Consider the following 12,764-nt stretch of genomic DNA (forward strand, 5'->3'; position numbering starts at 1 on the left):
GCCTGCCAATTTCAAGATGCCACAGAGCCTTGTGAAATGAGTGGATGATATAGGTGAGAGTCTCAGGATGAAAATCTGGTTCCTTCAAATCCAGATTCCAGATTTCACCTTAAGTATGGGAAGCTTTGTATTTCACACTAAGTAGCTATTTTAGATTAGCATCCCTCCTAAAGAGGTGCCTGGGAAACAACCAAATGGCACTTTCAGTTTTTAAGCTTAAAATTTGTCAGGAACTCCACTGAAACGAGTAATAATGCACAGTCTGAATTATACAATTCCAGTTGGTTTTCTGAGGAAATAATGTTTCCATGTTCATTGCTGTACGACATCAACCAAATGACACAGGCATCTCAAAGAAAAGGCCATTCCAGGATCCACCAGCTGAGGAGGTGCTGCATTTTCAGCTTACACATGGGAAAGACTCTACACTACCCTATATGAAAAAAGATCCAGCTGGTGCTGGTGCCAGCACTCATAGACCTAGCTTGATGCTTCTAGAGTAATATTTCTACTTTAAAAAATAATTCCATGTGGTAGCAGAGAGAATGAGAAATCTGTTTATGCATACCTGATGCTTGTTTAGCAATATGTCAGCACAGGGGCTTGAACACAACACTGTGAAACCAACACTTCTGTAACTCTGAACTAGGATGACAATCTTGATATGAGCAAAGAAAGCATGATCTTGAAAGGGTATTCTTTCAATTGTATATATAAAGTATTTCTTCTGAAATAAGGATAAAGTTCATATCAGCAAGACACACTATCATGATCAGCTTACTACAGAAGTAGTTGGGAAGAACTATCCTCAGTTACAAGCTGATCCAACCCTAGAACAAGAGGGCACAGGAACTAAGCATTAGAACAGCACTGCTCAGGAAAAAGACCTTCAGAATTGCTGAAACCAGCACACAGTAAACATTAACAATTGAAATTGCCTTTGGCTAAACTACTGCTTAATGCTGTGTTAGCTTTTTGTAGAGTGCTCGTGTTCACTGTTTATTTACAATCTACTATCTTTTTAAAGCAATGATACAGTATTGCCTTTAATGAATATGCTGAAATCCAGCTGCCAGGAATTGGCTTGATTTCAGCCAAGCAAGCAGAATTCAAACGAGCCTAAAAACATGGGCTTGAGAAACAATACATTATTTTGTAGAGGAGTGGGGTGGAGGGGTTTTTTTGTGAATAGAGCTGTTTTGAGAATACAAATCAAACTTTACAGACATTATGTTGCCTGATTTTCATGCTAGCAGTTCACTGGCATCTAGCTGATTATTTTTGTCAGTATTACCTAGAAGTTATCCTTCAGCTAATTAAATTGCAATAGCTTTTCTTTCCCATGGTTAACCACTGGGCAGTAACTGCAAAGGCCTACAGGCCACTGACACTGGTCTTTTGTACTCTCAAGCTGCAAGGAAGACTGTCTAAATTAAACATAGCTGGCTGAATTTATAACATTTCAGTTGCTCATTAACAGAGCACTCTTTTGAAGCTGTTGATTAAAAGCTTTCTTCAGGGAATATTACAGTATTCTGTCTGCATGCAGCTCTTTTTTTTCCTCATAAGTATTTATGCACTGAAATAAGTCGGTAAGTACCAGACAGCCCACTATCTGACAGCTGAGGGCTTTTATCAGAAAGGTAAATGGAAGAAGTTTGGATATCTCATAACAATTTTTCAAGAATAACATGCCAAACAAATGATTCTGCCTGATGCAGTAACCCAACAAGAAATTCCTGTGGGTAAATTCATCTGATTTAGCTAAACAGATAGGTTTGTCTATGCCCTTTAGCAGACTCACTGCAGAATAAGGATCAGTCCTTTTTTGTTGTTTTTGTTGGCATTGTACTCAAGTGTCATTTGCATCCTTCCCTGTGACTATAACCACACACAGGTTTCTTGGTTTAGGGCATTATTCTGATTCAATAGTAAATGAGTTCTGGAAACTCCAACATTTATTTCAATCTTTTTCTCATTTTAAGAAAAGGTCACTTCAGCGAATATTTTCTCCAGAAAATAATTAAGAAGTCACCTGAATCTCTGGTATAATCAAATCGAAATTAACACAGTGAAAACTGAAACCAATGCAGTTACTGAAAAGATTAGAATTAGGCACCTGTTCAGGCAGCCAAGACAGCCACCATTCCTGGATTCTCTGATTCATTCCTCCTCTGTTCCGCATTGTTCAGGTAGCAATGCTGTGAGCATTTTTCAACAATCTGTGGAAGGAAAGTAGATTTTCCATTAGCCAAAAATGCTGCTAATGCTACTCATCGCAGTTTATAATACAGCAAATGTACAGTTACGTGCTATTGTAACATCCAGATAACTGAGTTTTCTCTTTTATTTCCTCTCTTAAACCCTGTTTTCTCACTCTTTAATCCCTATTATCTTACTAATGCTTAAGTTAGCCAACACAAACTACAGACCATGTAGTTTTATACTGATATTAATACAGTGTGATTCCAGACTTCCCCAAAATAGTCATTGATCCAGGGCAGGTTTTGTTTAGCTGCCAGGCTTCCCTGTTGCACTCTAACTGTGGAAACAACGTATATGAGCTTTTTGCTCTACAGCTCTGTCCAGCCTCCTGGTTGATTTCCTAGCCTGCATTGATTGCCATCATGTTGTAGACTCTCAGGGTTCATCACACTACTACAGACTGGCCAAATTTGTGTCCCGACCCATCTCTGTGCTATAGGGCCTCCTTTGTGCTCATGTACAAAATTTGTATCACTCATCACCCCTCAGCTGTATAAAACTACTTCTCTGCACTCTTTCAATAGTCAGTGGAGGGATACAGGCACCTCGACTTATGGGTTATCCTTTGCACTCTGGACACCTCTCTTAGGATAGTTATTTAGAAACGTCTCCTCATGGTACTTCCCTCTCCCACTGATTGTAAAGGAATGAATTACTAGTTCAGCAGACAAACACCCAACTGAAGGCAGCTAGCTACCTTCAGGCAAAACAAACCTTATCCTGAGCTTCAGGCTATGAGCTCATGGCATGTATCTAAATATCCCTTATCTAAATATCAGATCCATATATTTTAATATATTATTAGAGGATATTATACAGACTATAAATGCATTTTCTCAAGGGCACAACAAGTTGAACTTATATTCTGTAAGGGCCTACAGCATTTTAATGTAGGAGGCTGGAAATTTTGCAGCATCTTCACATAATTTTAAATACTGAGTGCTTGCCATTAATTAAATATAAATACAGTAATCACATGAGTACTCCTTGAGTTATTTATTTTGTATTACAAGACGTTTATTTTTTTATGCGTGCACATATTCAAGGTTCAAGACTGTGTAGCAACTGGATTTTGTGCTGATTTTAATGTGATGAACAACCACACTGTAGAAGTTATCAAGGGAGAAGCTAGGAGTGTTGACAGATGGTTGGGAAAGAGAAAGTTGGGGATTTTATAACCTGAGAAACTGTCAGAAGTTTGGAAATGTGGACTATCATTGGTCAGATATTTCTGCTCAGGTAAGCAGCTAACTTGCTAGAGTTGATAGTCAAACTTTCAAATTTCAAGTTAATGATCTGATTGCATTGCTTAGTCACGTATTTCACTAAATATCATTTTTTCAGACTGATTTCTGATTTACTGGCCTTTTTTACAGTCCTCTGAAGAAAAACAGTTTCTGAAGCTTCTTAAACCCACTGTGCTCTATGTTTTGATGCCTTTCTCAAATCCTATTATAGCCCAGAATGGCAGACTAGCATTTTTTTTTGTGAGAGACAGCTGCTTTTGCTGGTCTTTTTCTTCCCTACCACTTTTCTACATTTTTTTACAGACTTCCAGATGTTTGGCAGCTAGTGCAGTGCAGTAATTCCAAGAAAGCTTCCAAACATCTACTGAATCCAGACACTGTGCATGCACAGGTTTTCTCTGTAGCTGATGTGCATTGTGATGCTCTCCCTCACGAAAGCCATGCAACTCCAGCTTCTTATGCTCAGAAAATCACTAGGATTGCAATGCGAGAATTTCACTGCACGCGTGTTAATGAGTTGCTTTAGAAGACAAACGAATTGGCACAGAGATCCAGTATACCTTAAATACATTTGCTTCCACGTTTGCCTTTGGAACTTCAGATGCTGACTGTGAGGCTTGAGAGTACCTGTGTGCCTCTGAAATAGATTTTTTTTTTTTTTAATTTGAAAATCGCATTTAACTAAGTATGTGAGAACTGGGTTAATATGAGAGGCTTACGAGATCCCCCTAAGAGGCATTTTCAAATACGACATGGTCTTCATAGCAGATGAGCTATAGCATGTCAAACAAAATAAGGTCTGGAATAGGAATCCAAGTCATTACTGCTAAGTAGATCCAACAGAATTAGGGGATGGGCAGTTACTCTCTAGCTGCTTGCAGTTACTGCATTGATAGTAATGCATAGGGGTTGCACTAATTCGAGCATTAGCCATAATCTCATGTGTTTCTGACTGTGCCTGTCAGTCATCCTGCTGGTCTATTAATGCTGGCAGATCTACTTTTGTATTATGTAATGTATTTATTTTATCCTGAAACATTTTTCCCAATAAAAAGTAAACCCAGAAGGCTTCAGAGCTTACTGCCAGCTGCATAGTGCACAAATTTCACAGCCATTCCTCTTGTCTTTTCCACCTTTTTTTTTGCCACTATGATAACCTGTATTTTCTAGCCTTGGCTTTCTACCAGTGAAAGGATCTACTTCTCAATCTTTTCTTTTAGAATTATAAGTTAAGCACCAAGAGTAATTTTTAGTATAATTATACATATAATTTGGTCATAAAAGATTTACTGAGAAACTCTAAACACCCCAAAGCTTGGAACTATTCTGCTCTACTGTTTTCCAAAATTTGCAGTAGCCTGTGGATAAATAAATGAAAAAATATGTGGCATTTACATTTCAATTTTTATTTCATCCATATAAAGTCCTCATGCATTTCTCAGAAATGTATGGATTGACTTTCTGTGTCTACATAAAATCTACCCCAGAGAGCTTGTGGACTCCCCATCCCTGTATGTGTTCGAGACCAGGCTGGATGGGGCTCTGAGCAACCTGATCTAGTGTGTGCCCACTCCTGGCAGGAGGGTTGGAACCAGATGACCTTTAGGGTCCCTTCCAACCCAAACCATTCTATGATTCTATCCCCAATCATGTATATTTGAATAAACAACACATCTAGACAGTCTACAGTGAAGTTCCAGGAACTATGTGCATAGTTGAGATTTGCTATCTGATCTTTACAGGCATAGACTCTAAAGTCCCAAATCAAACTTTAGCACAGTCAGTGAGACCTCCAATTTAATTCAAATTACTTGCCTTTAAAGAGGTGACTTGACTTCCATGTAATGGTGGCTGACATTCACAATCAGAACATGGAATGGAATGGAATGGAATGGAATGGAATGGAATGGAATGGAATGGAATGGAATGGAATGGAATATTTCAGTTGGAAGGGGCCGACAATGCCTGACGCATTCAGGGCTGAATGAAAGTTAAAGTGTGTTATTAAGGGCATTGTCCAAATGCCCCTTAAACACTGTTATGCTTGGGGACTGACCACCTCTCTAGGAAGCCTGTTCCAGCATTTGCCCACTCTCTTGGTAAAAAAAGTGTTTCCTGATGTCTCTTTTTTTTCCTCCTTGCCTTGGCTTCTGCAAATGCTTGGGTGGGATGGCTTGCTTTGATTTGTAAGTTAGAGACTAGAATAAGGCTTCCAGATAGAAAAGGGAAAAAAACAGATAAATACAACTTAAATAAATTAAATTATCTAAATTGTGTCAGCCTGTTAAAACCTGTAACTATTCTCTACTAGTACTCCACTAAGGAATGCTTCATTCGCTCTCTAAATAAGGAACATGTAAGTTAAATAGGAATGGTCAAGCATACAAATGGAAAAAAGGAAGAATCCAAAACTCAGGAATTCAGGACATGTAGTTATTTGCCTTTTTGCAAGTAATAATAATAATAACAACAACAACAGTAATAATAAGTACTCTTAAACATCTACACAATAGCCAAGAGGAGGTTATCAAGAAAATGGAGCCAGACTTCTCAAGATTGCTGTATGGTGAGAGAGTGACAGATAATAGGCATAAATTGAAATGTGAGAGGTACAAGCTAGATTTAAGGGAAAATATTTTCATGTGTCAGTCAAGCCATGGAATTGGTTGTCCATAGAGCTTGTGAAGTCTCTGCTCTTGCAGGTTTTCAAAATCCAACAGGATCAAGTCTGATCTGAACTCATAGCTGACCCTGGTTTCAGCAGAGGAATGGACTAGGGACCTCCTGTGATCCCCTTCAAATTAAATTATCTCATAATCCTGTAGTGATAAATAAGAGGTAATGTGGTTTTACCAGAAAACAACCTATTAAAAGCAACATTCTGGAAAAAAAACCTCAACAAACAATAAAGAAACCTTGTGATTTCTCTCCAATAAAGAAACCACAGTAGAACCATCTAATTTTCAGAGGTATAGAAAATGTGACACATGAGGTTAAGATTGGAAGAATTCATTTCTTTAGTCCAGCAATGTGAGGATTAAGGGAAGATATGGTATCAGTCCTCAAATATGTAAAAAGTATTGCAGAGATACAAAGTGTTCTTCATGTCCATTGATATGGCAAGAAATAATAGCCTTAAATTGCAACTTGAAGATTTCAGTTATATTTTACAAAAAGCTTTTGAACTGTAAAGAATGTTATGCAGTAGCTGACTGTGGAGAGGTCTGAAGAATCAGCATAACTGCAAATTTTCAAGGTCAGATTGAACAAATATCTGTCAGGAGCTGATTAGATAGAGTGGATTCTGCTCTGAAGCAAGAGAATGAACTGGAAAACCCTTTCAGATCTCTTTTTTAATCATGTCTAAAGAAGAACCTCCATTGTCCTCATTACTAAATTGGCATGAAAAAATGAAAAAGTGTACCAGTGTCACCTCTCCAAGTTTTCTTAAATTATGCCAAGTACTCTTTTTCCACTCGTTAAACCCTTCCTTCCTTCTTTCTCCCCAGTTTCATGTACTGAGCATGATGCCATATAGTATGGAATATCCCTTTGGTCAGTTGGGGTCGCCTGTCCTGGTTGTGTCCCCTTTCTAATTTCTTGTGCACCCTCAGCCCATTTGCTGGTGGGATGGGGTGAGAAGCAGAAAAGGCCTTGACTTTGTGTAAGCACTGCTTAGCAAAATCAAAAATATCCCTGAATTAGCAACATTTCCAGCACAATTCCAACATTTAACCCAGACCAACTACTATGAAGAAAATTACCCTATTCCAGCCAAAACCAGCACACCTAGTGACACAGGTACACAGACACAGGAGCCTTTCAGCTAGGCTTGAAAACATGTTCCTGATCTGATTCATTTCACAGCATCATAGAATAGCCTGAGTTGGAAGGGACCTTAAAGATCATTTAGTTCAAACCCCACTTCCATAGGCAGGGACATCTTCCACTAGTCCAGGTTGCTCAAAAGTCTATCCAATCTGGCACACTTCCAGGGATGGGCATCCACAACTTCCCTGGGCAAACTGTTCCAATGCCTCAGCATCCCTGAAGTAATGAATTTCTTCCAAATATCTAATTTAAACCTATTGCCTTTCAGTTTGAAGCCATTCCCCCTTGTCCTGCCACTACACACCCTTGTAAAAAATCTCTCTCCAGCTTTCCTGTAGGTCCCCTCTAGGTACTGGAAGGTGCCCTGAAGTCTTCTCTTTTCCAGGCTGAACAGCTCCAACTCCCTCAGTCTGTCTTCACAGGAGAGGTGCTCCAACCCTCCGTTCACCTTCTCTGGACTGACTCCAACAGGTCCACATCCTCTTATGCTGGGGATGCCGGACTTAGATGCAGTCTCACCAAACTGGAGTGGGGAAGGCAGAATCACCTCCTTTGACCTGCTGGCCATGTTGCTTTGGATGCAGCATTTGCCTTTCTGGGCTGCGAGCACACATTGCCAGATCGTGTTGTGCTTGTAATTTATGAACACCTCCAAGTCCTTTCCCCCCTGGGCTGCTCTTGATTCCCTGCCCAGCCTGTACTTTGCTTGGGATTTCCCTGACTCATATGCAGGACCCTGCACTTGGCCTCACTGAATTTCATGAGGTGCACATTTCATGCAAGTCACACTGGTAATGAAGAATGCTGAGACCAGCCTGATTTATCAATCCCAAAATTTAACATTCAGAGGAAGAATAATGTATCCCAGCAGAAACTGGCACCTGTGAGGATGTGGCAAAGTTCCTGATAAAGGAGCCAACAAGTGATAGTACTGATAATGTATCTAAAGCTGTTGAGCCTGGAGACATTTGACTGATCGTCAACCACTTAGTACTATAAAAGCTCAGTCCCACTTTTTAATGGCAGAGTTTTCTAACATACCCCTTCTTGAAGTGTGTGTGGTGATTCCTCCCTTGGGTGGGGACACCCCTCAAGGTTAATCCTCGAGGCTGAGCAAGAGATTTGCCCACAGGCATTGTATGAATGAGTAACATCAATTTCCATAATTACTGTGCTAGCTTTAATATCATTGTTTCAATATTGCTTCAATACATAGTGCACTATACTAGTAGTTACAGCTACCTATACTGTGTAGTAAATAATTCTGATTAAGGCCTTTTAGTCTTTTCATCCTCATAATCAATTTAAATTCTTATCTACTTTATTCATATAAATATATTTGGTTTGCCATCCTTAATCCTGTGGGACAGAGTTGTATAAAGGCTCAGTTACACCTATATAATACTTCAGACATAAACCATTGAAAGTCTGGGACTAGGACTGGATCCAGCTCCACCCAGACTCCTTTCTGAGAAGGAATTTAGAAAGCAAAAGGATCCTTTCTGCACCTTGTGACTCAACAAGTTGAGGCAGGGGGGGTCCTCCCCAATAAACTTTGTCTGAAGCTCCCATTCTGCCCATGACACTTATATTTTATTGTCTAATAAATAAAAATATAATGTCTGCCCATGACACTTATCTTTTATTAAATAACAATCTGACTCTAAAAGCATTTTCTAGGGAAGAAGCTTACCAGTGTGCAGCATTGTAATGTAAATGACTCAGCATAAATACCTGAGTCATTTGTCATTATTAATTTTTTAAAGAAAAAGCAATCTATACCAGAATACTTAAAGAAGCATCCATCATTTTCCAAATTTTAAATAAGATACATGACATTTACGTTCCCTTTAAAAAAGACAATAGCACTTTCACGCCTTTGTTACCTTCAGGGAGTTTACATTGTCAATAACCCACTATCAGCAATTACTTATGCATTTTAAGTAATGGTTTTGCACTTCTGCTTTAGTTTTGCCAAAACTAAAAGACTCAGTTCAGATGCATCTGTTTTCCAGGGACATCTATGATTGCTTTCTTTCATTTATTCAGTGAACCAGCTGCGTTGATTGATGTCTGAGAAATCAAGTTCAGTCACAGAATAATTCCATTGTAGTCATTTTAGTTGCAGCGAAGACCAATTTGACCCATGGAGCTCTGTATATTGTTAAAGGTCATGCAGCCTGTCAGTAGTTCAGACAGGATTTAAATAGAGGATCCTCCTGAATCCCAGTTCAAATGAGACTCTTTTGACATCATCATAGTGTCTACACATTCAGACTGACATTTTGTCACTCAGAGCACTGCTTATCTGTTGCCATACCAAAAAGGGACTGTCATGGCTTCAGTCACATGCCCTCATTCTTTATTTCCATTTATTTATAACTCTCTCCTCTATTCAGTGCCAGCTGTTAAAACCAAAGTGGATTTCCTTTCTCTCTCCCTCCTGGGTGCTGTGGATGAAGAAGAGGTTTCAGACATATTTCAGGAGGGCAGTAACAGGGTACTGAGTTCAGCCTGGGAACCCAGCAGTTTCATTAGTGCCAGAACAGCAGCTTGGCAGCTGAAAGCAGCTCCATGTGGCACAGAGCATGCCTGCATGGGATGCTGACAGTTACAATAATACTCCAATTAAGAAAGGCCCTCACTGAATGTCATGGTTTGGACAATGGGATTTATTAAAGCCCCTTCTAGTCCTGTATTTGTATGATGCTTGTACAATAAAGATAAAAAAATGTTTTATGGAAACAAGGAAAAGGATGGTCATAATTTCTGAATATCTACAAGCAATCACAAGGAAGCTGACTTACCTCATTGTTACACAATTTTTTCCTTATTTATGATTATTTCCCTTAACTTTATATGACTTAAAAAGTAATTATTTTTTCTTGTTTTTCCCTTTCACAATGTATTTTTCATTGTAATATAAACCCTAATTCATTTTAAATTATCCATAATGTCTCAGTTACAATACCATCACCATCTGATTTTAGCCCTTTTTCTTGTGAAATCATGCTCTGTGCCTTTCTCTCAAACTTATTGGCCAATTTCAATAATACATGAAAGAAGGAAAGAAAGATAAGGATGGATGGATGGATGGATGGATGGATGGATGGATGGATGGATTAGGTGGATTATGAAATCTTAGAGAATTCCCAGTTTTCTTAGTAAAGGTGGACAACTCACCTGCATCCCAGTTCATGCTGTGAAGAAACCTGGATGTGCATTTGTCTTTTTTCCTGTGGCCTGGTTTTCATAGACAGTAAACATCAGAAATCTGTATTTGGTGGAATATAATGGTGCTCCAAAGGCATCTGTTCTGGTCAGTCAAGGGACCAAGACCATGGAGCATGTTAATAGTACTAGTTCCTTACTATTGGTTAAATATTGTAAATCCTTACTTACTCATAATAGAAAGAGCAAGGGTAATAGTATACACCTGAAGTAAGCCTAATACAGCCCAAAGTAATTAAGTTCCTATAATTTCTTTAACACCAGTATCTGGATATAGGAAGGAGACTCAAATTAGTTCCATGAGTATGGGAAAAGTAGGCAGAACACAGCAGCATGTATTATCTGAGCACAAGCCAATTGGCAGTGGGCAGGTGCACTGGCTGGCCAGTCTGCGTGCACATATGACTAACTGGACTAACCACAGCACTCGCTGTCTCTTGCCAAAACAGATGGAAGGCATGGGAAGAAGTGGGCTTGGATTATTGCACTGAGAGGGTGAGACTAGAGAGCAGTAAATAGAAATGAAGAGGACACCAAGCTTGGTTAATTTCATTCTTTCTATATGATTTTAGATTTCTATGTGGCTTTGCCTTTCCACATGTACTCTGAAAGTATATGAGTAAGCATATAGAATAAATGGTTGAACTGACCTGTCACTTCCATGATCAGTTCATCACTGTATTGATGCACCTTCAAAATCATCTGGAGATCAACCTATTTGGGACACTGCTGGTGAGAATTCAGGCCTGTGCACCCTATGAGCATCCCCTTGAGGCAGCCTAGATACACCTGCAGATGTACAGAGCCTGGGACAGCTCCAGTATGTCCACCATGAAGTCCCTAAGAGTACATTCTTCCATACTCTCATACCATGCCTCCTTCCCTTGCTACACATTTGCATCTTGTCTGTCTCAGAGGACTTTGTAGTGCTGCCAGTGCCAGTAGCCCTCTCACTTTTCATCCCAACTGTACTCCAAATATACAAGGAAGCGCTGTCTTGACAGGATGAATTTCCCACCCTCCCCCCAACCCCCCTATTGCAGGAGACTCTGCCGAAAGGCACTGTTCACAGCCACGAAGGCAGCCAGACCATCTTTAAGACCCATTGAGACCCAGTGCCAGGGTTGCCAGATGATGTGTTTCTGTCTCAGAGTAACCTATTTGCTCTGTGGCGAATAAAAGCACAGAGGTAGAGCCAAATACTTCTTAGAGCCACAAAAAAAATGAAGCCACACATATAAATGGCATGAGAATAAGGATCATTACATATTCAGACAATGACCTGGTCATATAAAAAATTAAAACTACAGGGTATAGTTAAGACCTTCACAATTGCCAACATTCAAGCCATGGCACTATGCATGAGAAACACTCCCTTAAACAAAGGATAGTTCACAAACTCAATCCATTTTAGTATCAGTCTGAAATTACAGAGGTACACTTTTCCAGAACGCATTTAGACACAAAGAAACAGTTTGTCATCATCTTGCCTGCAATGAAAACAGCACAATGTTCTATAATTTCTAATTCCCAAGTGAAAATCAAGACAGTCATATCAACCTGTGTTAGGAGCTATCCTGCATATTCTTATTTTTTTCTCCTTTGTAAATCCAGAATTTTTTCCTGTTTACTAAACACGTTACCCTACCTTGTGCTCAATTACAAATTCAATTGCAAAAAAGCAAGGATTTTTCTTTCTAAACAGTGCCACTCACAAAGGAATCTGGATCTGATGCAGCCTTTTAAACACTATGATTGAACTTCCTAAGTCAATTTTAATGATAGCAATTTTGCAAAATGCTATGCAATAACAATACATTATCAGCTACTGGCTATAACAGCATCATCTCACGGTAGTGCTTGTTCACAATAACATTGCCAAGCTTTACCAATTTTGGAAACAAACCTAAAAACTTTAATTTCCTCTGAGATACAAGGTTAAATCTCAAAATCAGATGTTGTCTAAGGCTAGATGCATTCCAGTAAACTACAACATATGGTGGACATTACTGCACTTTAATAAGCATTAAATCACTAGCAAGGTTTCTACCCGAGTTTTGCTGAATAGCATTCTCCCACATAGTGCCCAAGCATCTTTAGGGATTAGCATAGACCTGGTAAGACTTTCAACAGTAATTCTGATACAACCACATGCTCTTCAGGTCTAGGAAGGTTTATCTGTAGGAAAAT

General features: G+C 39.2%; 1 protein-coding gene across 1 annotated transcript in view; it reads right to left on the minus strand.

The window, feature by feature from the left end:
* The window catches only part of PMPCB (peptidase, mitochondrial processing subunit beta), a 13,184-nt gene extending 10,973 nt beyond the window's left edge, over positions 1-2,211 (minus strand). The window contains exon 1 of the mRNA XM_032107507.1: positions 2,120-2,211. Coding sequence (XP_031963398.1) covers positions 2,120-2,185 — 66 coding nt within the window. The 5' untranslated portion in view covers positions 2,186-2,211. The remainder of the gene's footprint in view (positions 1-2,119) is intronic.
* Positions 2,212-12,764: the final 10,553 nt, after the last annotated feature.

Source organism: Corvus moneduloides, chromosome 4 (assembly GCF_009650955.1).
Source record: "Corvus moneduloides isolate bCorMon1 chromosome 4, bCorMon1.pri, whole genome shotgun sequence".
Taxonomy (NCBI): Eukaryota; Metazoa; Chordata; class Aves; order Passeriformes; family Corvidae; genus Corvus; species Corvus moneduloides.